This window comes from Rhinoderma darwinii, chromosome 2, assembly GCF_050947455.1.
Source record: "Rhinoderma darwinii isolate aRhiDar2 chromosome 2, aRhiDar2.hap1, whole genome shotgun sequence".
NCBI classification, from domain to species: Eukaryota; Metazoa; Chordata; class Amphibia; order Anura; family Rhinodermatidae; genus Rhinoderma; species Rhinoderma darwinii.
In genome coordinates this window covers 285,748,414-285,774,865 of record NC_134688.1, presented here as the reverse complement: position 1 = coordinate 285,774,865, position 26,452 = coordinate 285,748,414, and the positions used below count along the sequence as shown (strand labels likewise).

General features: G+C 43.8%; 2 protein-coding genes across 4 annotated transcripts in view; both read right to left on the bottom strand.

Annotated features, from left to right (window-relative positions):
* HIVEP3 (HIVEP zinc finger 3) overlaps positions 1–14,104 on the bottom strand; it is a 95,516-nt gene extending 81,412 nt beyond the window's left edge. For all 3 annotated transcript variants that reach the window (XM_075853389.1, XM_075853388.1, XM_075853390.1), the window contains exon 1: positions 13,867–14,104. The gene's annotated coding sequence lies outside the window, so the exon portion shown is untranslated. The remainder of the gene's footprint in view (positions 1–13,866) is intronic.
* Positions 14,105–15,982: 1,878 nt separating this feature from the next.
* SERINC2 (serine incorporator 2) overlaps positions 15,983–26,452 on the bottom strand; it is a 40,328-nt gene continuing 29,858 nt past the window's right edge. Inside the window, exons 4-10 of the mRNA XM_075853387.1 lie at positions 24,959–25,038; positions 24,530–24,667; positions 24,269–24,438; positions 23,316–23,406; positions 21,272–21,407; positions 20,518–20,727; positions 15,983–19,185 (exon numbers count right to left, since the gene is read on the bottom strand). Of these exons, the coding sequence (XP_075709502.1) occupies positions 19,047–19,185; positions 20,518–20,727; positions 21,272–21,407; positions 23,316–23,406; positions 24,269–24,438; positions 24,530–24,667; positions 24,959–25,038 (964 nt within the window). The 3' untranslated portion in view covers positions 15,983–19,046. The remainder of the gene's footprint in view (positions 19,186–20,517; positions 20,728–21,271; positions 21,408–23,315; positions 23,407–24,268; positions 24,439–24,529; positions 24,668–24,958; positions 25,039–26,452) is intronic.

Genomic DNA, 26,452 nt, shown 5'->3' with positions numbered 1-26,452 from the left:
TGGCTGGCTGCGTGTGCGTCGCTTGCTGGGTAGAAATGGAACCAGGATGCACTATGGGAAGATGGCAAACCATCTGAGGCAGTGTGATGCTCTGGGCAATGTTCTGCTGGGACGCCTTGGGTCCTGGCATTCATGTGGATGTTACTTTGACACGTACCACCTACCTAAACATTGTTGCAGACCAACTACACTCCTTTATGGCAACAGTATTCCCTAATGGAAGTGGCGTCTTTTAGCTGGATAATTCTCCCTGCCACACTGCAAAAATTGTTCAGGAATGATTTGGGGAACATAAAGGATGCAAGGTGCTGACTTGGCGTCCAAAGTCCCCAAATCTCAATCCGATCGAGCAGCTGTGGAAGTATATATTGACCCCTGGTAGTATACCAAACACAAAAATGCTTGAAAATGGTAACATGGAAATGTATAAATCCCTTTATTTTAATTTTCTATTGTTAGGTCAAATGATGCATTGTTTCCAAGTCCCATTGTTTTTATTTCTTTTTCCTTTCCAGCTTAACTGGAGCATGTCTATGTCCATTTATTTCAGTGTGATTTTAAAAAAAAAAAAAACACGAAAAAAAAAAATGTTTCACATTTTAGGTTGATGTATCAGCAAGACAAATCTTGTCTATATTCCCATTGCGGCTTATGGATGTCTGTAAGCCAGGACACTTTGGCAGACACAGGCCATCAATGTATAACATGGACAGCCATTCATCTAAATGGCCACCAAGTAATGCTACATCTACAAACTTTACCTCGGTGTGCTTCCAATTTTGCACAGATACCCATATTTTCATAAGCTGATAGTGTGTACACAGTAATGCATCTTGGGGGGGCCCAGTGTGACCAGGATATGGTACAATGTTTAGACCGTTGTGTCTAGATTTTAGTAAGGACTCATGTACATGGCCATATTATGGCTCCACACAGGAAAGCCTTTCCCAAAGCTTCTTATACTTTTATTGGGCAATTACATGTTAAAGGGTTTGTTCCAGAATGATCGCTGGGGGCCCCACTGCAGCTCAACCGCAATGTGGAGGACATTGAATAGAGTGGCGGTTGAGCATGCGTGCTGCCGCACTATTCAAAGTCTATGGTAATGACAGAAATAATGGAGTACTGCACTTGGCTGTTTCCGCTAGCCCCAGACATTGAATGAGCACTCAACCGCCAATACATTCGAGCTCCTCATCACTGCAAGGGCGGTCCCCACGTTAAGACCCCCAGTGATCAGACATTTACCCCCTATCCTGTGGATAGGGGATAATTGTCAATTCCAGTAAAACCCATTTAAGCTGGCCATAGATATACATTTTTCCCTTTAAAACGACAAGGGTTGTCAAAAATCAGGAAAGGGTTATACATAGATATTTCTCACTGTATGAATTTTTCTTTCCAGAGTATTGTTGGGATTATGTCTGAAAAAATGCAGTAATTCCTTAAAAGGCAAGTATGCACTACATTAAAAGGGCTTGTCCTATCTTAGGATGTACAGACGGCCACAGACTCGGCTTCTCTAACCTCCAGTGATCAGCTGCAGCTCAGTATAATCATCCATTTCCACCATAATTTGATTTAAAATGTATTTCCAGAAAAATGTCCATGCTGTCTCTGGTGCACAATAAGGGTATGTGCACACACACTAATTACGTCCGTTACATACGGACGTATTTCGGCCGCAAGTTCCGGACCGAACACAGTGCAGGGAGCCGGGCTCCTAGCATCATAGTTATGTACGACGCTAGGAGTCCCTGCCTCGCTGCCGGACAACTGTCCCATACTGTAATCATGTTTTCAGTACGTGACAGTTGTCCTGCAGCGAGGCAGGGACTCCTAGCATCGTACATAAGTATGATGCTAGGAGCCCGGCTCCCTGCACTGTGTTCGGTCCGGTACTTGCGGCCAAAATACGTCCGTATAATACGGACGTAATTAGTGTGTGTGCACATACCCTAAAAATGCTACATTTATCATTCAAAATTCAATGGTGGGAATTTATTAAGTCCTTTACACCAGCTTTGACGTAGAAAAGTTTGCAATTTTTTACGCAGCTTTTGCCACTTTTAAAAAATGGTACAGGGTTTAGTGGGAGAGGGCAGGTTCACCAGCGGCCCAACAAATTCACTATAATTAATGCCTGAAACTGGCATAAAGTCTAGCGGAAATCTACACAAGCTCATACCTGGCGTAGATTTCCCTTTCTGGTGCATGGACAGCCAGAGATGCCCCTATTAAATGAAGAGGTGTGCGCCTCTTAATACAGAAAAGCGTATTTTACTGCAGTGCTCTTTATATTAAGACTGGCGTATGAAGGTTGGTCACTTTTCCATTGATGTCACTGCTCAACTACACTTACCAGCGTTCCTTGTTTTCCAACCTTCTAGGCTATGAATTGGGTGAAGGCTGTGGTCTGTGTGACACATGCCTGAAGGGTAAAACCACATCTTGTTTCAAACATTACACATTTCCAAGCATGTCACTGCGCAGTGAGAGGAGAAAAGAGAAGGGGAAGGTTTTCTAACGTTGGCTGTACAAAAAAATATAGCGCTCTCTAAACTCCACCATGAACATGAACACTCAGATTGGCCGACCATGAACGCTCAGATTGGCCGAACATGAACTCTCAGATTGGCCGAACATGAGTGTTTACTTTAATCCTAAAAAGCATGCAAATCCATTAACAATTTACGAGGCAATACATGACAAAAAATAAAAAAACACTATTTCGGCCATTAAGAAAAACAGCTGCATCTTTACTTCCAATTGTGACCACAACTTCCAGAAGCCATACACAGCAAGAAGGAAAAGCATGGACATTTAATTGCGGTAAGAAAACATTTGCAGAATGTCATATATACTCCCCTCCATAACTGTGTTTTCTCAGCTATGACACAAGTTTGACATAAAAGTTAAAAATTTGTGCAAAATACAACAAAAATTTTCAGATGCTGTATTGCTGCACTTGTGGGGGGACGTGGCCCAGAGCCAAGGAGGCTTGGTGTGGCCTGACAGCATGGGTGCCTTAGGGCCTCTGGGTTGCTCCCTCTGCAGGGGTGATGATGCAGTGGCAGTGGCCGCTATGTGGTGCTGCAACCGATAGAGTAGACACCTACTTTTAAGAGGTCACCATGAATTGGTCTTATATACAATTACATCAAAATCTTAACAAAGAACCTCGTGTTCATGTTTATAAATTTTGCCTAGCAGCTATAGATCAAAGTATATAGTGGATGTGCGGTCCATGTCTAGTTTCTCACTACTGATATTTACTTCCAATTGTGTCCACAACTTCCAGAAGCCATGCACAGGAAGAAGGAAAAGCATGGACATTTAAAGGATGTTATCCGGGGACCAAAAATCGCATTGCAATAATATATTTATGTGAAACGAAATAACTTACTAATGTACTTTAATTTAAAATTCCGTACTAAATGGTGCAGTTCAAACATCGTGAATTGTTTTCAGAAGTCTCCACGTGACTGAGGGCTTGTTTCATGTGCTGTTCGTGAACATGATGGCAAGGGGCTGTCACACTGCCTATTACTTGAGTCCCGAGCAGAGCGCCAGCTAGCGCTTTGATCAGGACTCCAACACTGCTCCCAACCAGGGCCGGCCTTAGGGGTGTATGACCTGTGCCATTGCACAGGATGCATCACTCCAGCAGGTAGAAGGAGGCACTGCGCTGGCTCTCATCCCCTGCTTGTTTCAGAAGCACCCGGGCCCGCCGACTCAGCAGCTGCCTTTCCGCCCGACGCTTCTCTCAGTGACTACCGCTGTAGCAGCCATAGACGCCACATTCAATAGTATCTGCGTCCTTAGGATGTAGATACTATTGAACACTATAGCAGAGGTGGGCGGTATCTCTCTGCTCTGCTATCTACTAGCTCCACTGTAGTTCCCTGAAGGAGCGGAATCCCCGCGTGGCCGATTCCGCTCCTGGACAGAGCGCTTGATGTCTCTGTCCATACATGGACAGTGACATCAGGGGCAACTCCTGAAGTGGAATCCCCGTCCACAGCGTTGCCAACGCTGCGACCGGGGATTCCACTCCAGGAAAAGTCCTTGACGTCACTGCCCATAAATTACGTCAGGGACTTCTCCTGGAGTGGAGTCCCTGACGATGTGACTCCAGGAGAAGCTCCTGACGTCACTGTCCATAAATCGACACAGACGTCAGGGGCTTCTCCTGGAGTGGAATCCCGGTCACAGCGCCGGCAACCGTGGATGGGGATTCCGCTTCAGGAGTTGCCCATATATAGATAGAGACATCAAGCGCTCCATCCAGGAGCAGAATCCCCGGCCACAGTAGGATTCCGCTACTTCAGGGAGCTACAGTAGCGCTATCTACAAGGGGGCTGTGTGTCACTACCTACATTGGGGCTGTGTGTCACTAAGTACAAGGGAGCTGTGTGGCACTACCTACAAGGGGGCTGTGTGGCACTACCTACAAGGGGGCTGTGTGGCACTACCTACAAGGGGGCTGTGTGGCACTACCTACAGGGAGAATCTGCGACTGGCGTGCTGATTGTCATTTTACTGTGAGTGGGGGGGGGCTGATTGTCATTTTACTGTGAGAGGGGGGGCTGATGGTCAGTTTTATGAGAGAGGGGGGGCTGATGGTCATTTCACTGTGAGTGGTGGGCTGATGGTCATTTTACTGTGAGTGGTGGGCTCGTTTGGAGTACTTTTTTGCCTGCGTCTTTTGCATTAGCTTCAACGGCTTAAAAAAAAAAAACGCCAAATAACAATGTCAATTCAAAATCTGCCTCAAAATTCCTGAAGGAACATACCCTAAGAGTGTAGTGCTTGTTCTTAGCCATATTCTGTCTCTCTCTAAACAATTTTTGGTAGGGGTGCCCTGAGGATATTTTATTTTTCCAAGGATGCAGAGTCCGAAAAGGTCGGGAAACTCTGTACTAGGCTACAGGATCACGCCGACCTATGCAAGGATCCCGTCGCGGAGCAGCTCAGCTCATGGGAATAGGGCCTAGGTGAGTACAATTTATTTTTTGTTTGGGGGCACTGTCTACAAGGGGGAGGTGGGGGCTGTACGGCACTGTCTACAAGGAGGAGGTGGGGGATTATGGCACTGTTTTCAAGGAGGAGGTGGGGGATTATGGCACTGTCTACAGGGAGGCTGTATGGCACAATCTACAGGGGGCACTATCTACAAGGGGGGGCTGTGTGTGGCAGCAAGAGGAGGGGGCATTATACTGTGTGGGGGCACTACAGAGGGCAATACACTGTGTGTGGCACTTAGGGGACATAATACTGTGTGGGTGCATTAGAGGACAAAATACAGTGTCCTCGAAGGTCTTATAATATATTATTATTATACTGTATAGGGGGCACTAAAGGGGCATTATACTGTGTAGGGCACTATATAGGGCATTATACTTTTTTATGGGGCATTTTTTTTAATGATGGGGTGGGGTGCCGAAAGATCATTTCGCACGGGGCACTATCTATCCTAAGGCCGGCCCTGCTCCCGACGTCCATATTTGGTCAATTCAGGTGTTTCCTATCGCAGGAGTTCCCAAGCAGAGCATCAGCTGATGCTCTGCCTCGGGATTACAGCACTTCTGCCAATGTCACTGTCAATATATGTACAATGACGTCGGCAGCAGTACTGGAATCCCCAATCAGAGCATCGGCTGATATATGGGCAGTGACGTGGGCAGAAGTGTTGGAGTCCCCAGGCAGAGCATCAGCTGATGCTTTGCTCGGGGACTCTAGTACTGCTGCCGACGTCACTGTCCATATATGGACAGTGACATCAGCAGAAGTTGTGGAGTCCCCAGGCAGAGCATCAGCCGATGCTTTGCTCGGGAACTCCAGCGATAGGAAACCCCTGAATTGACCAAATATGGACGTCGGGGGCAGTGCTGGAGTCACGAGCTAAGCGCTAGCTGATGCTCTTTTCGGGACTCAAGCAATAGGCAATGTGACAGCCCCTTGCTGTCATGTTCACAAACACCACATGAAGCTAGCCCTCAGTCACGTGGGGCCGTGTCGGAGCGTCATCATTATTACAAAAGCTCCAGCACTTCCGGGAACAATTCACAAGGTTTGAACTGCACCATTTAGTATAGAATTGGAAATGAAAGTAGATTAGTAAGTTACTTCGTTTGACGTAAATGTATTATTCAATGCAATTTTTGGTCCCCAGATAACCCCTTTAATTGTGGTAAGAGAACATTTGCAGAATGTCATATATACTCCCCTCCATAACTGTGTTTTCTCAGCTATGACACTAGTTTGCCATAAAAGTTCAAAATTTGTGCAAAATACAACAAAAATTTTCCACTGACTGCTCATTCAAGAATTACCCCCCAATCCTGCGAGCTGCTTTGAAATAGCCATCTATTACTGATCTATATCTAAAATATAAGCCTCTAGCCCAAAAAACAGCCGCTGAATTTTTCCAGTCAATGTCACTAATCATTTTGTGAATGCACCAATGCTCTGTTTGTGTGAAACACAAAACTAAAAGCATTCCATTAAACAATGTACACAGCGGTCTACATCTTAAAAATAAAATTCAGCTATAAAAGGATGTTTGGTAGTCCAAAGCTTGTTTTGTGGCCCTGAACTTTCTATTACCTGTACAAATTGTATACACTTAGTAAGCAAGGGTTAATTATCTTAAAGAGGCTCTATACTCCTGAGTAAACAAGTAATGCCAACGATAAAGACGGAAGTGTCGAATTCGTCAGATGACGGAGACCATTGCTGCCCGATGTATCCCTTTGACTATAATGGGACCTGTCAGGCTTTAGTCATAGTGCCCGTCATTTTACCGGACAAAATAGTGCTGTATGCTGCGCTATACTGTCCAGGATTTCTGGACAGTGCTGTGGAATATGTTTGTGCTTTATAAAGGAACGGGAAACAATAAATAAGGACTCTTTTAATTTCCCATATGTGGTTTGGTCTTAATCTGAGTGTACGTATAGTTTACTTTATACTACATGACTTAAGCCAGTTGCACACGACCGATGTGCCACTCGGGCCGTTTTTAATGGCATCCGAGTGGCACCCGATAGTCTTTACGGACCCATTCACTTTAGCGGGTGAATCGGGTCCATGAAAATTAACTATCTTTCCACGGTCGGTGCTCGGCTGGCGCACAATGTCATGTGCATGAGGCATTAGGGCTCATACACACAGACTATTACGGTTCTAGGTTATATGAATCCATAATTCATAGAATTATATAAGCCCATACTGTAACCCTGATTTCATATGGGAGTTCACAATGGTGCATACAGAATCATGGAGAAGGAAAATCAAGGCATGTTTCTTCGCTTGCTGTATTACAGGGGTATTCCGAGGCCCCATATACCATGTGGATAAAACCTTAGAAGAAGTGCAAGGTCCTGCAGCAGATGTTAGGGAGACTAACATCTTTTAGCGCTTTAGTGGTATATGTATGTCAAAGAGGATTTAGTCAGATCAAGTCAATCACTTACAGAATTTTCAGCATGCTAAGACTGTTTTTGTAAATGAGACAAGGACTAGACTAAAAGCCTAAAGACGAAGAAGGAATTTAAGAACAAACAACAGGTACTGACTTGGACCAGGTCACATAGAATTAGGACATAGCGTAGGCTTGTTACCCACACCAAAGCTTTACATAGATATATACGTTCTAGCTTAGCTTTATATCAGATGTAAAAAAACAATGCTGCAAACTGCTTGAGTGTGATGTCATCGTGGACCAATCAGACTAGGCATAGGCTGGCAGATATGCAAGCACTGCTATCAGCAATGAGCACAAGGTGGGACTGTCACCTAAACGCCAGTCGTTTCCACTATTCATCTAGAATTACAAGGAGATAAGCTCCATGATACAGCCACTGTTGTGGGGAAGATGATACTGCTCCTACCCTTCCTGCACACATCGATGGCTGGCAGGAGCAATCTACAGGCTGGCATAACCTCTCCTGCAGGAACCTACAATGGGAGATACTGGGGACCAAACAGATAAGCTCCAATACCTGTTCACATCACATTATTTTACCCACAGTGGATAGAAATAGAACTGAACTAAGAGCCACCATTACTCCTTAGACTTTCATCCACATTGATTCTTGAAAAATAATAATATCAGTGTGAGATCATTTGCGTGCCCGCATAACTATTCTGGGGTCGGCCATATTGGAGGCACAAACTTACATCCTGGATTGTCGGAATAGACAAAGCATGCAAACCCTGCTGCACTATGGCAGCTGCAATAAATGAGGGTCCTCTTACACAGCCCGACATGGGCCGTGTAAACGAGCGCCGATCAACGAGACACTCGATCGCCGCTTGTTTGATCCTTTCCCTAGGAGCTATGTATGGGGACGAGCGCTCGATACTACAATCGCTGGTCCCCATACATTTCTATAGTGTCGGCAACACGTCTTCCGGTGTACACAGGGAGATGTGCCTACGACAACGATAATATTTTCAGCTGCATAAACAATACGATCAGCCGATGAACGAGCGTTTGCTCGTTTATTGGCTGATCGTTGCCTGATCGACTGATTGGAAACAATAGTTTTGTATACCCTTGTTTGCCCGATAATTGGCCCATGTAAAAGGGCTTTTACACTCACATACTGTTTGTAAAACAGCTCTAAAACAGAGAGATTGATCATCAACCATGTGGCCATGTAGTCCGGTGTAGGTATATAAGGCATATACATAGTGTATTAAAAGAATTTAAAAAAAACACTACGTGCATGACATGCTTGTGCCCAACAGACCCGAATTGATGAATGAGGCTGGTGAAACTACATGTATGACCAAACCTGACGGGTATGCACAAGGCACCAGACGGAGATTAAATTGGTCTCACATCTGACCAAAAACTAGAATTGGAGCCATTCTGCCTTCCTTTGTGTCCTGATCACAAAAAAGAAAACAAAGGAAATCTTCATAAATAAAAGATTCAAGAATGGTTTTAGTTTCAAAAGCATTCCCATTTCTAATAACGTAAGTAAAGCCAGGTTACCCTAAAGGCTAATTCACCCGCTTATATTACGGATCTGCGTTGAACAGATTTGTAATACAAAAGCATACAAACAGAAGGATCCTCTAAGGATCCTCTGCCCCCCTGGTTGGGACAGGAAGACACTGAGGATCTCCAATTCCCACATTGCTTCATAACTAAGCAGCTTTCCTATTGAAGACTCCAGGAAAAAGATGACAACCACTGTGCGAACCGTAATAGCAGCCATATTAGTGGTCATTGTTAGACACGGTTTATGCCACCCCATGGCTGCCGTACATTTACACCAATAAAGCTCAAGTTTGGCACATATTACGACTCCTGTTTTCAATACTGTAAAAGGTTGGAGTAAAAACGGCCTAAAACACATAATAAATTTGTCGAAATTTTTTTTTTTACCAAACTGAATTGTGGCCCATTTTGCTTAGTACAGCTCCATCAGTGATTTATATGTGTACTGAAGGTTTTGATTTCTTCATTATATCTTTTTTTTAATGGGGGGGGGGGAACCTTAAAAATAATCCTTCACTTCCTTTAGACTTAAAGAATTCTAGTGATCGGAATAATTTGTGAAATAAAATGACAAGAAAATCCGCTTAAAAGTAACTTCTAATATTAGAGAGTCAGATGTCTGGTTTGGAAAACCCCTCTATAGATTGCATTTCCCCAAAAAGAATGACACCGACGTTGCCTCAGACCATACGTTGACGTTCACCGCCGTTTTGTAGACTGTTATTAGGTCACTTCTGTGGTTAAACTATTTCTGATGAGAACATTACAACAGGGAATGACCATTTATAGAATTCCCTAACAGATTCCGTTTTTGTACTGCGCTTCTGTTTGCGGGCCGATGTTACATCAAGGCAATTGACATCAAAATCTCATGCACAAGTATTTTGGGGTTTGCTGCTATTTCCTAAAAGTGTTTGTGAAAAAAATAAACGCAGCAGAAAAAAAACATAATAAGAGCTGTTCTCGGAAAACATTTTTTTAATAAAAAAAAAAATGGCGTCTAATGATCATGAACACAATGCAATTTTTACCAAAAAATTGGGGACGGGGGTTTGTGTAGTGGTGGTGAAGCTTTGTGCCACACCTTAACACAAAATTTCGTGTTTCCCTTTAAGGCTGGGTTCACACTGACTTTTTTGCAGGCGGAAAATCTGCATCAAAATTGCGTTTGAAAGTTTGAGGCGGATTTTACTCTGCCTGCACGCCGATTTTCGCTGCTTTTTTCGCCCGCGGCCATCGAGCGCCGCAGGCATAAAACGCCGCGAAATACGCTTTCTCTGCCTCCCATTGATGTCAATGGAGGTCAGAGGCGTAAACGCCCGAAGATAGGAAATGTCCCTTCTTTCTCCCACAAGACGGTTTTACCACTCGCGGGAAAAAACCGCCCTCGCCTCCCATTGAAATCAATGGGAGGCATTTTCGGCCGTTCTTGGGGGAGTTTTGTGGAGCGGTTTCCACGTCAAAAAAAACTTAGTGTGAACATACCCTAACACTGGTTTCTTGCATGTTGTTTGTATGAGGTGATTCTTCAAAAAGGCATGTAAACAGCAGATCTGTGAGCACAGAGACTGTATGGAAGCACACAGAGTACCTGAACTCCATACTACTGCAAGCTGCCTTATGTACACCTCTATATGGGTATGTTCACACAAGGCTGATACGCTGCGTAAAAGTACACAGCGTATCTGCCCTGAAACCTGCAAGGAATTACGGCCGAAAAACCGCACTAAATTGTGGTGCAGTTTTTCGGGCAGAAAGTTCGCTGTGGAAGTCAGCAATATAAAAAAACCTTATACTTACCCTGGGCCACGGTCATGGCGACGCCTCCCTCTGTGCAGTCCGGCCTCCTGTGATGATGCTACGGCCCATGGAACCGCTGCAGCTGGTAATTGGCTGCAGCAGTCACATGGGATGAAACATCATCCCAGGAGACCGGACCGCACAGAGAGGGATAGAGATCTGGGTAAGTATAACCTTCCTTTTTTTATTCAGGGTTGCGATTTTTGCGCCGGAATCTGAACTTTTGCGGAGCAAAAATTGCAACATCTGCCATGTGTTGCGGATTGTGCCCGCAACAGAAAAGCAGAGATTTCGAAGCATAAATTGACATGCTGCGGATTAAAAAAACGCACCGCAGGTCAATTTCTGAATGGCGTCGGTGGAACACAGCCCCCTCTCCACTAGTCACCACCTGGAATAGACAGCCAGACGGCTGGCATAATGGGGGTCGAATCGTTCTTGATATAGGTGCGGATCCCAGAGTTGGGACCTGCATGTATCAGATATTTATGGCATATTCTGCGGATATGTCAGAAATGTCTAAGTTGGGAACACCCCTTTAAAAGGAGTTTTCTGGAGAGCCAAAATTGATGGACTATCCTCAGGATAGGCCATGAATATATGATCAGTGGGGGTTCCGACTCTCATCACCCCCGCCAATCAGCTGTTTTGAAGCTGCCGCAGAGCCTGTGCGGGCACTGCTTCCAAATCATCGCTCACACTGCTCAATAACGTCAAATGCCGACACTTGTAGCAGCAGTTCTTATAGCCAAGAAGGCTGTAAAACTGAACTGCATACTACGAATGTGTCAATATAGAACAGCGTGTCCAGTGCTGATCATACATTGATGGCCTATTTTGAGGGCAGGGCATCAATTTTCTCTCTCTGGAAAACCCTTTTAAACTTGGGCCATATTCAGACTAGGCGGATTTGTTGTGGCTTTTCGGAGCAGATTTTAACAATTTAAATACAATACATGTAGATGGCGTTTTCAGAACCCCATCCACACATAGTGGGAAAAAATCAGCGCAGAATTAAGGGTATGCTGGGAATTTGGAATTCTCCCGCACACCCATTCTGCAATGCGATGGGTGAAATCAGAAGCAAAAACCTGCATGCAAACCTAGCGAACGGAGACAAACGGACAGCAACTGAAACAGCTTTCGTTTAATCTTTCTATCCTCTCTTCCCCTGACAGAAGAGAGGTAAACGTATACTAACGGTAGTGCGAAAGAAGCGAGTAATTATCGTTACCATTCCCCAATACGTACGCAGAATTCACACTTTTTGCTGTAGTGAATCACTAGCACAAAGAAAAAAAACGTGGTAAAACCACATTAGGCTCAGTTCACATCTCGTTTTGTGCACGCGTTTGTGGTATACGACGTATACGGTTTTAAAGTTACAAAAATGTATGCATTTGTAACACGCTTACGTTTTTGTTGTATACATTTTTATACGTTTGTGTCCGTTCTTACTTATAAAAATGTATACTTTTTTGTTCTGTAGCTAAATCAAACTTTGTAAAGTGAAGATTTCTCATATAAGGTGACAAAAACGTATACGTTTCACGTATTCAACTGTAGGGTTTGGAAAAAAAAAAAAAGGATACAAAGTAAGCAAACAAAACGTATGCACTACTACACCATTAGGGCGTCCGTCCTGCCAATAGAAATCAATGTGCACGCTGTGGTACGCGTTTTTCTCATGACAAGACGTGCACATCAGACGTATAGTAAAAACGAGATGTAAACTTAGCCTTCAAAAAATACAATACGTGCCGATCAGGCTCTTTTTAGGCCAGGGCTCCAAGGCGTTGTAGAGATCTGCTCTACTGGACTCCATTTTTTTTAAAGAGCCCAGAGGATCAGATTTTGGCACAAGTAATACAGAAAACATTGTGTAAAGAAACGTTAAAGTATGCCGCCCTGTGCCAAGATCCAACTGGATTTTTGCTGGTGGCAGATCTCCTGAAAGTGATGAGAAAGGGGCCTTGTAAAGTGTGCACCAGCTTTTCCGGAGAAAGGTCGGGCAGAATGGGGCCAGACTGGTTCTAGGAATAGGTTGGCAAAACATGTTACAACAATGGCGGAGGAGCAGCTCTGAACACACACAAACCTGAACCTGTCGGTGACCACGCCGGGTTCCATTCCTGTCACCAAAGAACAGGACTATAGTGGCACAAGGTCACCAAAACTATATTGTTGATAATTGGACAAAGGATGACTGGTCTGACATTAGGATCCACCCAGCCTCGTGTCCGTGCTCCAGACTGGTAAGGGTGTAATGATACCAGTCAGTTGAAATATTACAGCCTACCTTCGTATTGGTGGTGACCACGTTCATTCCTCTATGGCCACAGACTACCCTTCTTTCAACAGATAACATGTTACGTCACAAGGTTCTCCTCAACTCAAGATGGTTCTAAGAATTCAATATACTCCGGTGGTCTCCACAGTCGCAGGACCACAATTTCCAGCACATTTGGGATGTGGTGGAACAGAAGTCACGCTATGTCAACAAGGAGCATCCCCTGAGCATGGTTACCAGCCATGAAGTATTGGGGGTCAAGGTTCCCCTACCTGGTAGTATAGAAGGGCACCATATAAGGGCAGAGATGTTATTTACAATGACCAATATGTTGATGTCCATATTTACATCCTTTGTATGGCTTGGTGACACCTGCCACCTCCTCAGAGACAACACAATAGATACAGGATCACATTAATAGCACCACTGACCAGTAAAACGACATGGGCACAATAATTATTGGGGAGAACTAAAAGAAATCTGCCATTACAATCAGAATGTATCCTACATGTTTAATGTGAAGTTATCTGAATGGGCTCATATCAGACAATTACAACTGGGAGTAATGTAAAAGCAAGCATGTGCCATGTGTGGCGGCTGGAGGGTCCCACTAGTAAACAGCGTCGACCATTAGGACAATGATTGGGCTGTAGATGCTATCCATGCTAAGGGAATGCTTCCCGCATAACATACAGCTTCAGGTGTGTGCCGTGCATACATATACACAGCGGGGTCACAGGCCCTGTCAGCCTGCACTCACCGCAAATGATGTCATTATCTCCAGCCTTGCTATTCGATGACGTCACGGCTCTGCAGACGTCGTTTCCCAGGCAGCCCCAGGCAGTGAAGCGGTGTGAGCCGGGGCTGACATGTTGTCCTCTCACATCCCCACTTCACACCTTGGACCCGGCCGCTACAACCGACACTAAAAACCCCCGTAGGAGGGTCGTGGTATAGCCCGCCTTCAGTGCTGTCAGCTAGTGACTAGCCGCGCCCACTGTATAGGCGGGGAGGCTCCAAGCAGGCCTCTGTGTGAAAACGTACAGTAGTTGGATTCTTACTGCACAGTTGTCATGGCTTGAACGCGCCCACTGGAGGGAGGGGGGGAGAGACGATACCTCCTCGTAGTAGAAATGGTAGTGCTCAGTTACAGTCTCATGTAGTGGGTGCTTGGTCGCGCCCATGTTTAGGAAGGGGAAGCTCGACAATTCAGCACCTTCTTATAGTAAGGTCAAGCCTCCTTGTAGTGTAGCATGACCACTTTTGTGCCGGGACCTATGCGGCAGAGGCCAGGAAAGGGTCACCGGCGAAAGACACGCTAGGAATTGGCAATGACTATGAAAGTTCTTCGTCCCTTGTATTTTCCTCAAGGTCTGACATCATTTTGAACAATAAAAAAATTATATATATAATGAAGCAACCTTGCAAAAAGTCTTGCTTAGAAATATCCTAGGGTTTTGTCTATACAACTCCAATGGTGGTTCATGTGTCTCCATGGTTACAGACTACAAACCTTGTGTGGTCTGATCATGTGTGACACACACACACACACACACACACACACACACACACACACACACACACACACAGAAAGGCCCTTAGTGTATTATAACCAGTGTAGGTTTCAAGAATGTATGAATCAACTCCTCGTAATGGTTGTTTCCGGCTGCAAGACAGGGTAGGAAAACAGAATTGTGCAACTGATTCAGAAGGCGGATGATTCACTAAACCTTGTATAGCGCTGAGCAGCATTAACCATGTAAAGGATGACTGCTGCTGTTACGAATGTCACGGGTCCAATCAACCACTTACCTACGGGGACGTCCACCTTTCAAAAAGCAAATTTTTTTTATAACCTATTAATCACACCGGCCACATACTTGACACTTGCGTAATATACACTGTCTCTGATGGCAAAGCTAGCATTCAGTCACTTATATCCAAAATGTGCGTAACATACACTGCCTGCCTGTTTAGAGCGGCATCTCTCGGCGATCTCTTTGCTGTATTGAGAACCGCTGTCTCAATCCCAAAATTTATATTCTGTGAGGGGAGGAGTGTGTAGGAACTTTCTTTGTAATCTATGTATTCAGTGTATAGGTTGATAAAAAACAAATAAATCTGGTTGAAAAGTTGTCCCTCTCCATTGCGCCTTTGTCTCTTCACACCTCAGAGGACTGACCTGGAATGACTGCCACTCGCTGCATACTCCATGGTGTTATCACTGCTGCCATCTGTTTGTCACATTTCATACAGCCCATCCATGACTAAAACAATGTTGTGATAAGCTGCACATTGCCGCCCCCTAGTGATACTAGACAAATAAACTGGTTTTTGCATTTACATAATAAACATGCAATAAGTGTAAAGGAGTAAAACATCATGGATACATAAGATGACGAAAACGCATTTAGGAGGATTTTAGATATAGGAAAAATCTGATGTCCAAATATAAAAGGTAAAGTTGAGCGAATTTCCCAAAATTAGTTTCAGGGCTGGTTCGCCACAAATGCAAGTGCCCCGATTGCACTGTCCAAGTTGGATACAGTCCTAGATGACAGAGTCTCAAACAGGGCACTTGCCGGCAGATACGCATCACTACGGGAGACCAGGGGAGGTGGTGAGTATGGCATTAATATATTTTTTTTTAATCTCATCTCCCCTTTTTTCTATAATCTGTAAATTGCAGCTGGTGCCCGCCAGCAGCCTCCATTTTGCCAATTTGTGTGCCACAAACCCTGAAACTTTCAGCAAGTTTGGATCAAATTTGTGCTGAATCTGTTCGCTCATCTCTAATAAGAAAGTTTAGATGTCGAATGTATCAAAAACGGTTTGGATAGGGAGAAAATAAACACGTACCATGGATTAGCTTTCAAACGTTTTATTTATAGTGTAACAGACATCAAACTGAATATCTAGAATATAAAAACTATTTTACAAAAAGAACAAAGCATGATAGCTCTATTTTAAAAATTACAATAATCAATAAACTGGTTGCCCTACATCAAACATTACTAAAAACATTCCCAAATATATATGTCCACATCAGAGATCCTATTGAAGGACTCATCAAGCCAAGCCCTGTACATATGTCCTATTAGGTCTCCCGCTAGGAGAGCCAATGTGTAAGGGTCAGTTGACATACAGCCTTTTTGGCACAGATTATGACTGGGAAGCCGCGTCGCAATCAGCGCCAACGAACGGCCGAAATCACCCATTGATTTCAACGGGAGGTAGAGGCGTTTTTTTACCGGGCGGCTTTTGACCTCTCGCGGAAAGAAAAAGTGCCATGTCCTTTCTTGCTGCGGTTTCCGCCTCTGACCTCCCATTGAAATTAGTGGAAGACAGAAAAAACCTGCAGCGCTTGTTTGAGCGTTTTTCGCAGCTTTTTTGCATTAGCTACAATGGCCGCAGGCGAAAAGTGCTATGAAAGGAATTCGGAGGCAGATTTTTTTTCTGGCTGCAAAAAAACTGTTTTAAAATGCCTCATGCCCATGCTGCGAAAAAAAAAAAAAAAAGGTTGTGCGGAAAGTGCTCTGCGACATTCAATTCCACAGCATGTCAATTTATGCTGCTTGAAGAGGGGGGGGGACGACGACGACAAACACACGGCACTCATCATATTCCAATTGATCTTGGTGCTTTTAATTGATCTTTTCCATATGGCCAGTTCTTGAGGTTAAAACGCATTAACAGTGACTAGCGTATTCCTAGAACCATTATTGGAATTGATGGATCGGTTGAGAGCAAGAGGAGGGTACAGTGAGGAATTACTGTCAGAATCCTTTTGTAGAGCATTTAGGTGCACTCTTAAAAATTTACTTTTTGAGAATCGGAAAAAAGATAGATCCAAAGCCCTTGTGTTCTCTTTCCAATACAGCCCCTGAGCAGGTCTCATTAATAGTGCCACTAGAAGACACTGGCACATCATAGAGGCCGATATGGATCTAGCAGAGAAAGCGAGCTATCCCCCTATTATCTGGCTCAGAAGATGCAAACATTTACGGGGGGGGGTGAACTAGTAAAAGGTCGACTTTTGAATAAGAAGGGAGATTAGTTGAGATATATTGCACCAATAAGGCAATCATAAATGTGACAATTGTTTGTTTTGGACACATGCATGTTGGCAAAAAAGTCAGAACGGGTGCCGTACAACAGGACATCCAGCATCTTATCACTTGTAAATCTAATTTTTTAGTCTATGTGATATTTTGCCCTTGTAGATTCTTCTACATAGGCAAACAATACGCCCCTTATTTAAACGTTTTCGGGAACATGTATATTCAAATCGGTACAGGAAAGGGACCCCCAAGATTAATAAATCATATACGAGAGGTACACGGTGACCCTAAATGTATGTTCTTTGCTGGGCTACGAGTATTTGCCCCAACTGACAGCAGTGACCGGCATGTAAAGTAGCTACGCTGTGAAGCAAATTGGATAATAAAAACGGAGGCATTAGGACCTCTGGGCCTGAATGACATGAACCATCCATCTGCTTTTCTAAAATAGTTGAACAAACCTACATTGTTTCTATATGACCCCTAAGATGAGATCTGTTTTTAACACGGTTTATATTTAAATGTTTGTATTTTGTAAATGGTTACGTAGAACGGAAGTTGCTAAGTAAGTCCGGCTAGAGGATTTAAGTGCGAGTGCACTCAATCGTAGCAGGCCTTGAGAAAGCGTCTGGAGGACGCGAAACGGCCGTAGGCCAGTTATCTTACTCACGGGCTCCCGTGTTGTGTCCCCCTCTGAAACAGAATTAAACGCACTGGGATCAATTGGAATATGGTGAGTGTCGTGTGATTTTTCCTCTTCAAGCTTCTTATGTTGAATCTAAGTACTGAGCACCATCGATGCCTGCTGGGACTTGTGGTGCGATCAGAATTCGTGTCATCCTGAATTTCCACAGCGAAGGTAGTGCCAACCATTTATTTCTCTTAATCTTGCGTATTTAAATTTATGCTGCGGGTTTGACCCTTAGACGTCAATGGGGAGCATAAATTCCACAACAGATCTGTTACAGATTTTACAGTGTTTATGCTGCAAAATCCACCGGTGCGCATATAATTTGCTATAATCAATGTTTAATAGTAAAGCCGCAGGTAAAACTGCTGTGGGAAAACCGCAGTGTCTCCGCAGCAATATGAGCAGAAAAATTTGGTGCGGATTTCTGTTACAGATTTACCAGCTTTTTTTAAAGGGTATCTAAACTTTTAGAAAACTTCCGACAGGTCATAGTGACATGTCAGAAGTTTTGATCGGTGGGGTGCTGAGCAGTGAGACCCCCACGGATCGCTAAAATGAAGCGGCAGAAGCGATCGGGTGAGCTCTGAGCCGTTTTGTTTGTGATCTGCTTTTTTAGGAAAGCCGAGCAGTTGGTGTACAGGTGCATAGACTTTCTATGGAGTCTGTAGACCATTACATCGGCTTTTCGAGAAAAGACGAATAGAAACCAAACGGCATGCGCTTCTGCAGCTTCGATTTTAGACGTTTTCTAAAAGTTTAGATACCCTTTAAGATTCTGCTGCAAAAAATCCACATACCCTAAGTATTCAACAATATTATGCATAGTACATTCTGTCAAAACATAGAAGCTCTCACATATATTTGGGTGAATGTTCTCTAAGGCACCATTTTACAAAAGGACTAGTGAAAATCACTTACCAGCAAGTAACTTAAGGCTTCTGGTGACCGTATTATTAAAGAGTAGTGCAAGTGACTGCATGAATGGGATCACAGGACGACAGATTTCCTGTGTAAATACATAGACTTGTGCTCTGGATCGCCATGTAAACACAATTTATCGGGTCAACATGATTGCTTAATCGGACTCAGATATTCAGCACTTTTAATATACATATGAAGGTCTGTGCATGCCAAAAGGCAATTTCATACAAGTCTTTCGAAAAGGAAAAACATGTAATATGACTCAGATTAGTTGAAGTCCCTGTCAGAAAGAATCACGGGGGCAACCAGTGTCCATAGGTAAAGAAGAAGACCAACCCAGCTAGAGGAAATCTTTACCCACACAGCGGACCAGGGGCTGGTCAAGGATTGATCAGATGATCCTGGCCTGAGAATGGTAGACAAAAAAAATAGATAATGTTAAAATATAGCGAATAGCTTATAAATGGTATTATGTTAACATGGAAAGGGGTGGGTGTGTGGGCAACCATTAAGAAACTACTCCGTGTCTGCCGAAACTCTCACTTTACCAAATATGTGCACTTTGCCCAACACCCAAGAACAAAAGTCCCCATATTAATTCTAGATTGTCCCCCATTGTTAGCTGGTATATGGGATCTCTAAATGGGTGCAAAGTACCTGTGTTTTTAGTTTAGGTGGTTTAGAACAGATAGGGCAGGGAGACAATCAATAGTCACTATATGTGTTTGTTTGGATTTGGGGTATCGTATTTCGCACAATGTGGACACATAATTACGAGTGTATGATGCCCATGTAACATGCGAACACTTATTGCCCTGGGGCTGGAGGATGCTGGGATGGCACATGTCCCCCCCAGCATTGCTCTGTATGCAGATCACATTGCTGCCCATTAGATCACTATTACCAGTGATCTGCACACAAATGAATGCTTGGAGGACAAAGATTATTCTCCACAGGTTTCTATAGTAACAGCCCAAATGCAGGACCGAATCTTCCTGCATTTGGGTCCCAGGACTAAACACCGTGTTCAATTTGAGCGCTGTATTTACTGCTTTTTTGGGACACAGATGATCATTTTAGCTCCCTGTTACAGTAGTCGGGCTGACACATTGTCAGCCCAATCTTTTTTTACTGGCAGAGCGCTATACAGTGCGATCTGCCATCAAAGTTAGGACGGTATATATAAGCCATGGCTGCATGGGGCTTAGGCAGATAAGATGTATATCTACAGATTGACAGAGGGAAGGGGTCAAGTTATATTATCTCACGACAAATACCAGTGGCATCCCACAGACTATTGAATTACAATGGGTTCAGTCAGGATCTGCCGAGGAGTGCGTAATTATTTTTCCCGTCAAATTTGACAATCTGCGAGCCTCCAATGCAAATATGAACATAGCCTATTATGCTTGCAGAAAGAAAAGGTGGAATAATTATATTCACAAGATTTTAGATACATCAAGTCTTTTCAAGTGTATTAGGCTACTCACAAGATGCCACGACCGTTGCAAGAAATCCAAAACTTGCAGGTCACAACTTGGCCAAATTCACTTACAGTACTGAGATTTACGCAGCACGACAACAGTCTTTGGACGCGCACCCTGTGTCTCAGCCAAAGTTGCCGCGTAGCACTAGCCAAAGGGTTTAAATTTCTCTGCAACTGGTTGCTGATCTAAAGCCCGAATACAGATTCACACGTCATGATGAACATATGTGGTGAGTAAATATTTGTACTTACAGATACCAATTTGTGAGAGTCATCATGATGTAGAGAGAGGCTAGGAAAAGGCAGAAATGGAAAAAGCTGTAGCTGTAGCACACCCCATCTTCTTCATTGTCATACGCGCGATATACTCCTCCATCTTCAGAGGTGTGGACTGCTCCATCTCCGCCGCTCTCTTCAGTTTGCATTAGCTTATTTACTTGCTGGTTGTTGGAGCTGCGGATGCTTTGAGAATAAGCGTAAAAGAACAATTTGAGAGATGCAGTTTCTGAATTTCCACAAGAACAAAAGTTCACCTTAAGGCCCAGTTCAGACGGTTTTTTGATGCGGAAACCGCGTCGGAATGAGCGGCAAAAAACATTTGAAACCGCCTCCCATTGATTTCAATGAGGTGGAGGCGATTTTTTTTCCGTGGCGGTTTTGAGACGCTTGCGATAAAAAGAAGCCGCATGCTTGCCCCGGTTCTGCCTCTGACCTCCCACTGAATCAATGTGAGGCAGAGAATGCGTTTTTCACCTGCGGCACTTAATGGCCGCGGGAGTAAAACGCAGCAAAAATTTGCAGGCATGTCAAAATCTGCCTCAAAATTACTGAAGGAATATTGAGGAAGAGTTTCCTGGCTGCAAAAAACCGGTGTGAACAGGCCTAATAGAGACATGAGGTGCTTGAATCCCATTAGCGAGAATAAATGTATTTATTTTTCAGAACTGTAACACAACTTTAACACAAGTATGCAAACGAGTGAGTCTTACTGAACCCCGCAACTCACCTTATAAACAGAGTGCACAAGATGAAGATGACAAGTCCGACAATGCTTGGAGCATCCCACCACTGAGCCGCTATGGAGGTTGACGTATTGGTCCCATTATTCACAATAGCCAGCAATGTGGGATTACAAGATCTGTCTGAGATAGAAATAGCAAGCATTCAAATTCCAAACATCGAGCATACATTGGGACAGATTATCTACTCAAACGGTGTCACAATTCTGGCCTGAAGCGAGCCAGAATTCTGTCGTACTTGCTATGTGGCACATTTTTATTAACGGTGTTAGACACTTTATGCCTCGCTTGACCATGTGGTGTGGCCTAGTGGGCAAAGAAGAATGGTCTACCGGAGAGGGGTGTGGTTTCAAATGCAACACTGCACCAAAATTTTGGTGCAAAAAAGCCGGTGTGAATAAAGACAACTAATAAGTGGTACAAAAAGGAAGAGGAAAGTGTCTAGCGTATCAAATTTAACACGCAGCATGCACTACTTAAGTGATACATTTGGTGCATTCTCTGACTGCCTTGACAACGTTTACGCTGTCTAAAATGTAATATTAGTAATTCCCCCTCATTGTCTATAATAAACTACATATCTTTAGGCGGGATTCACACGACCGGGTCCCGCCCGAGCCCAAGTGTCGGCCGGAAAAATCGGCCATTTTGCCCGGCCATTTTGCATAAAGTTTTGCATCCGTTCCGGGCCGGGCAGATCTGGACAGTGACATCAGCGGCAACTCCTGAAGGGGAATCACATGTGTTCGGGGATTCCGCTTCAGGAGTTTCCCCTGATGTCACTGCCCAGATATGGACAGAAACATCAAGCGCTCTGTCCAGGAGCGGAATCCCCAAAAACACGGGGATTCCGCTCCTTCAAGGAGCTAAAGTGGGGCTAGCACATAGCAGAGCGGGGAGATACCTCCCTGCTCTGCTATAGTGGCGTCGCTACAGTAGTAGCAGCCGCAGCAGCTGCTAGCGGCGCCATGGAAGGTGTCGCCGGGCCAGGGCGCTTTTAAAACAAGCAGGGGAAGGGAGCCAGCGCAGCGCTCCCTCCACCTGCTGTACACCCTGGCCCTGCCACACAGCGCACAGCCATTTCTCCGAATGGCATCAACTCCTCCTCCTCACGTGCCCTCAGCGCTGTGAGGAGGAGATAGAGTGCAAGCGACGGAAAACCCGGCCATCACTCGGGACACATTCCGGTGATGGCCGTGTATTACCCGGCCCCATAGACTTCTATGGGAGCCGGGCGGCCGGGTACCCGGCCGAAAATGGAGCATATCCCATTTTTTGACGACCGGTTTTCCCGGCGGTCAAAAAATCGGTCGTGTGAATAGCCCCATTAGGGGTCTATTATTCCTAATGCAGCCAGGTGCCGGCTGATTTATGAACGGATGGCACCCGGCCGGGAAACCCTGTCGTGTGAATGAGGCCTTAGAGGTCGCTCTCCTTTCTCCACTGGCTTTTGAATCTTGTATTCAAAACATAATAAAAATATAACTTGCAATTACTTGTGCACGCCAGGGGTCAGACACATTCAATCACGTGGCATAGTTTATGCCAGTTCCCTAAATTTATTCTAAATTATAGCAGATAACTATATTTAGAAAAAGACAGTATGGCCCTGTTCACACAGTATTTCAAAGAGTTTTTGGGCGCGGAAACCGCTCCGCAAAACTCGTCAAAAACCGGCCGAAAATGCCTCCCATTGATTTCAACGGTAGGCGGAGGCGGTTTTCTCCCGCGAGCGGTAAATCCGCCTCGCGGGAGAAAAAAGGGACATGTCCTATCTTCACGCGGTTACGCCTCTAATCTCCCATTGACATCAATGAGAGGCAGAGAAAGCGTATTTCTGAGTTTTTTGCCCGTAGCACTCAATGGGCGCAAGCAAAAACCGCCGCCAAAATCGCGGCAAACGGCGTGCAGGAAGGTCAAAATCTGCCTCAAAATCCCAAACGGAATTTTGAGGCTGCAAAAAACTCTGTGTGAAATCAAAGAGTACGCTTCAAAAATCTTATGCAACTTAGAAACCAGCTGGTTACTTACCAGGAACATTTGCCATAGCAGACCAGGTTACAAATATGGTGTACAGGGTAATAACAGATGCTTGTAGTAATCCAGAGTGTGGTTGAACCTCCTGCAAATTAATGGGGAAAAACAAATTCCTGAGAAACATTGTTAAAAAAAACACATACATACATACATTTATATATATATATATATATATAACATTTGAGTATTGAGCAGAACATATCATAAAAGGGCATTTTTATATCAGGTTTTCAATATAGTCACTTTTGGGGGGGGGGGGTATTTTTATATTACTATCCCTATAAGAAAAAAATTTAAATTTATTGCCGTTTCCACACTGGCCACTAGAGCAAACAATAGGCTGCCATTTCTTGTTTTTTTGTAGCTCACTTGCCAGCTATGCTGTGTAGACAGGGACAGGTTCAGCAGAGGTAGGGGAATTTAATGGCAGTTCTACTGTGCTGCTGGACTCCTGGAAAAGGCAGGATTGCAACACTCTGTATACAACTCACCTGTCATTATCTGGTCTCTAGGGGAGGGGGTTGTACTCTATCACTTAAAGGAAACGGTAAAAGTTTATTTAGGTTTCTTCATTGCAGCAGCCATAAAGCACACACAACCTTCTGCACAGTCACTATACAGATACTGCAGGAAGGTTGTGGAAAGCACACAGACCCATTCATTTCTATGGAGCCATGCACACAACAGTGTTGTTCACATATCTGTGTGGGGGCCACAAAAACGCAGGACAAGCCAATTTACAATCCGGATTTGCGGCTTAACAAACTGGTGACATCAATATTTTTTGTCGCGGATCTACTAAGGAAGTTTTTTTGCGAATAAATGAACCACTACGGTCATGTGCATTTGGCCCAAGGTCCTTTTCCTGCAGCCCGAGCTCAGCTCGCGATAAATGGTTAGGTGGTTAAAATGCTATTCCAATGTGGCAGTTGCGATTTGCCTCTTACCTGGACTTTGGGAAGGATGGATACGATAGAAACTAGAACGCAAAATATGAGGTTCAAACTGATGAACACTTTGTTGTGGACACAACCATCCGGATGGGTGTAGTATATATATAAGACCACAATAGCAGCAACTGAGGCAGCATAAAGCAGCAGAGTACAGATGAGGAGAGCTAAACACGGAAAAAAAGAAAAAAAGGAGGCAGAAAGTATAAAATTCCACAAAGATCATACACTTTAATGGTTAAATATTTTGAGACTTACCAGCATACCAGCACTTTGTGTTCCCATCTTCAGCTCTCAGAAGCCAGGCCTGACTCCAAGAGTGAGCAAGGTCAATAATGAGGATCAGCTGGACCAAGAAGAACAGGAAACCGCCAACCATGCCAAAATAATACCATACTGTATGGGATAAAACAACATCACACTAAAAAACCAGAATATACAGGTGTGAAGACTTATTGAAAGCTGCTAAAGGGATTTACTGAGGAAATACAAGTTATTTACAAGCTTTGGTAACAGAAGCGATAATACTGGTAAAGCGTGCCTCACAATGGACAGCTAATACTTACACAAAGACATCACTGGTGAAGAAGGTTGAGAACTTGAAATATATACATTAGATAGAAAGCTGATGAAGGGCAAGAAGAAAAACAAGAGCAAGAACAGGGTGATAAGTATATTAGTTGTTACCTGTGGTAAATACTCCATTCGGTATAAAGAAAGCACCAACTGTAATTCCCACTAAAATCAGGAACTTAATAAACCAAAACCTGAACAAAAGAAACAAAAAAAAAAAATCATTAATGGGAGAAAAGAAAATGCAAAGAGCAATGATCATGACAGGCGGGCATCACACTGAAGTACATAGAGGGGATGGCATCTTGAGGGGCTGCTCACAAGTAGTGCATACATTATGCAGGCAGGACTTTCTGGTTTTATTGTGCCCACTTATTTCCAATTCTACCAATTCTCCACTGAGGAGTTTCCTCGGTAACACAAATATTGACACCTTTTCATTGGGGTAATTGGCCAAGGGAGACTTATTAAAAATACTTCTTTATTATTTTCCATAGTTGGGGCAAAGCCTGAATAACCCTTTACTGTTCTATCACATATTTGGTAATATCAGCATTTGACACGCACAGAAATGGGGATTATTTTCTCCGATATATTTTAGAAGTCATACACGTTCCAAGATTATTTTTTTCTCATTTACTCCAAATCCCTTTTAAATTAGACAGCGCTTACAGACACCGTCATCAGGTATGTCCCTCTTGGCAAGTCACGGAGCCGGACACTGCTTAACCCCTTAGTGGCCAGCCTATTTTAGGCCCCAATGACAAAAGCAATTTATTTATTTTTTATTCTATAGTCGCATTAAAAGAGCGAACACTTTTTTTTATTCTTCCGTCAACATGGCTGTATGAGGACTTGTTTTTTGCGGGATTAGTTGTACTTTTTAATGGCACCATTTTGGGGTAGATAGCATTTTTAGATTAACTTTTAACTTTTTGGGGGGGGGGGGGGGGGAATAGAAAAAACCCTGAAATTCTGCCATTGTTCTATGTGTTTTAAATGGACGCCGTTCACTGTACTGTGTAAATAACACATTACCTTTATTCTATGGGTCGGTACGATTATGACGATACCACATATGTATGGGTTTTTTAGGTTTTACCACTTTTGCACAATAAAAAAACACTTGAACTAAAATAATTTATTTTGCATCGTCGCTTTCCAAGAGCCGTAATTTTTTTATTTTTCCGTCAACGTAGTTGTATGAGGGCTTTATTTTTGCGGGACGAGATGTAGTTTTGATTGGTACTGTTTTTCGGTACGTGGGACTTATTGATTAACTGCCATTATGACTTTTTTGGGGGGGGGGGGATATGGAAAAAAAACAACAATTTCGCCAATGTTTTTTGCGTTTGTTTTTTGACAGTGTTCACCTTGCGGTTTAAATTACATATTAACTTTGTCTGGATCATTACGGTTGTGGCGATACCATATATGTGTAGTTTTATTTATGTTTTACTAAACACACTTTTTTACTGTAATTTTTATTTCACATTTATTACTAGGGGACTTTACTATGCGATCTTTAGATCGCTGCTATAATGCTTTGGTATACATTGCCGGTCAGTGTAAATCTGGCACGTCCTAATTGGCATATGTCCAGGGCAG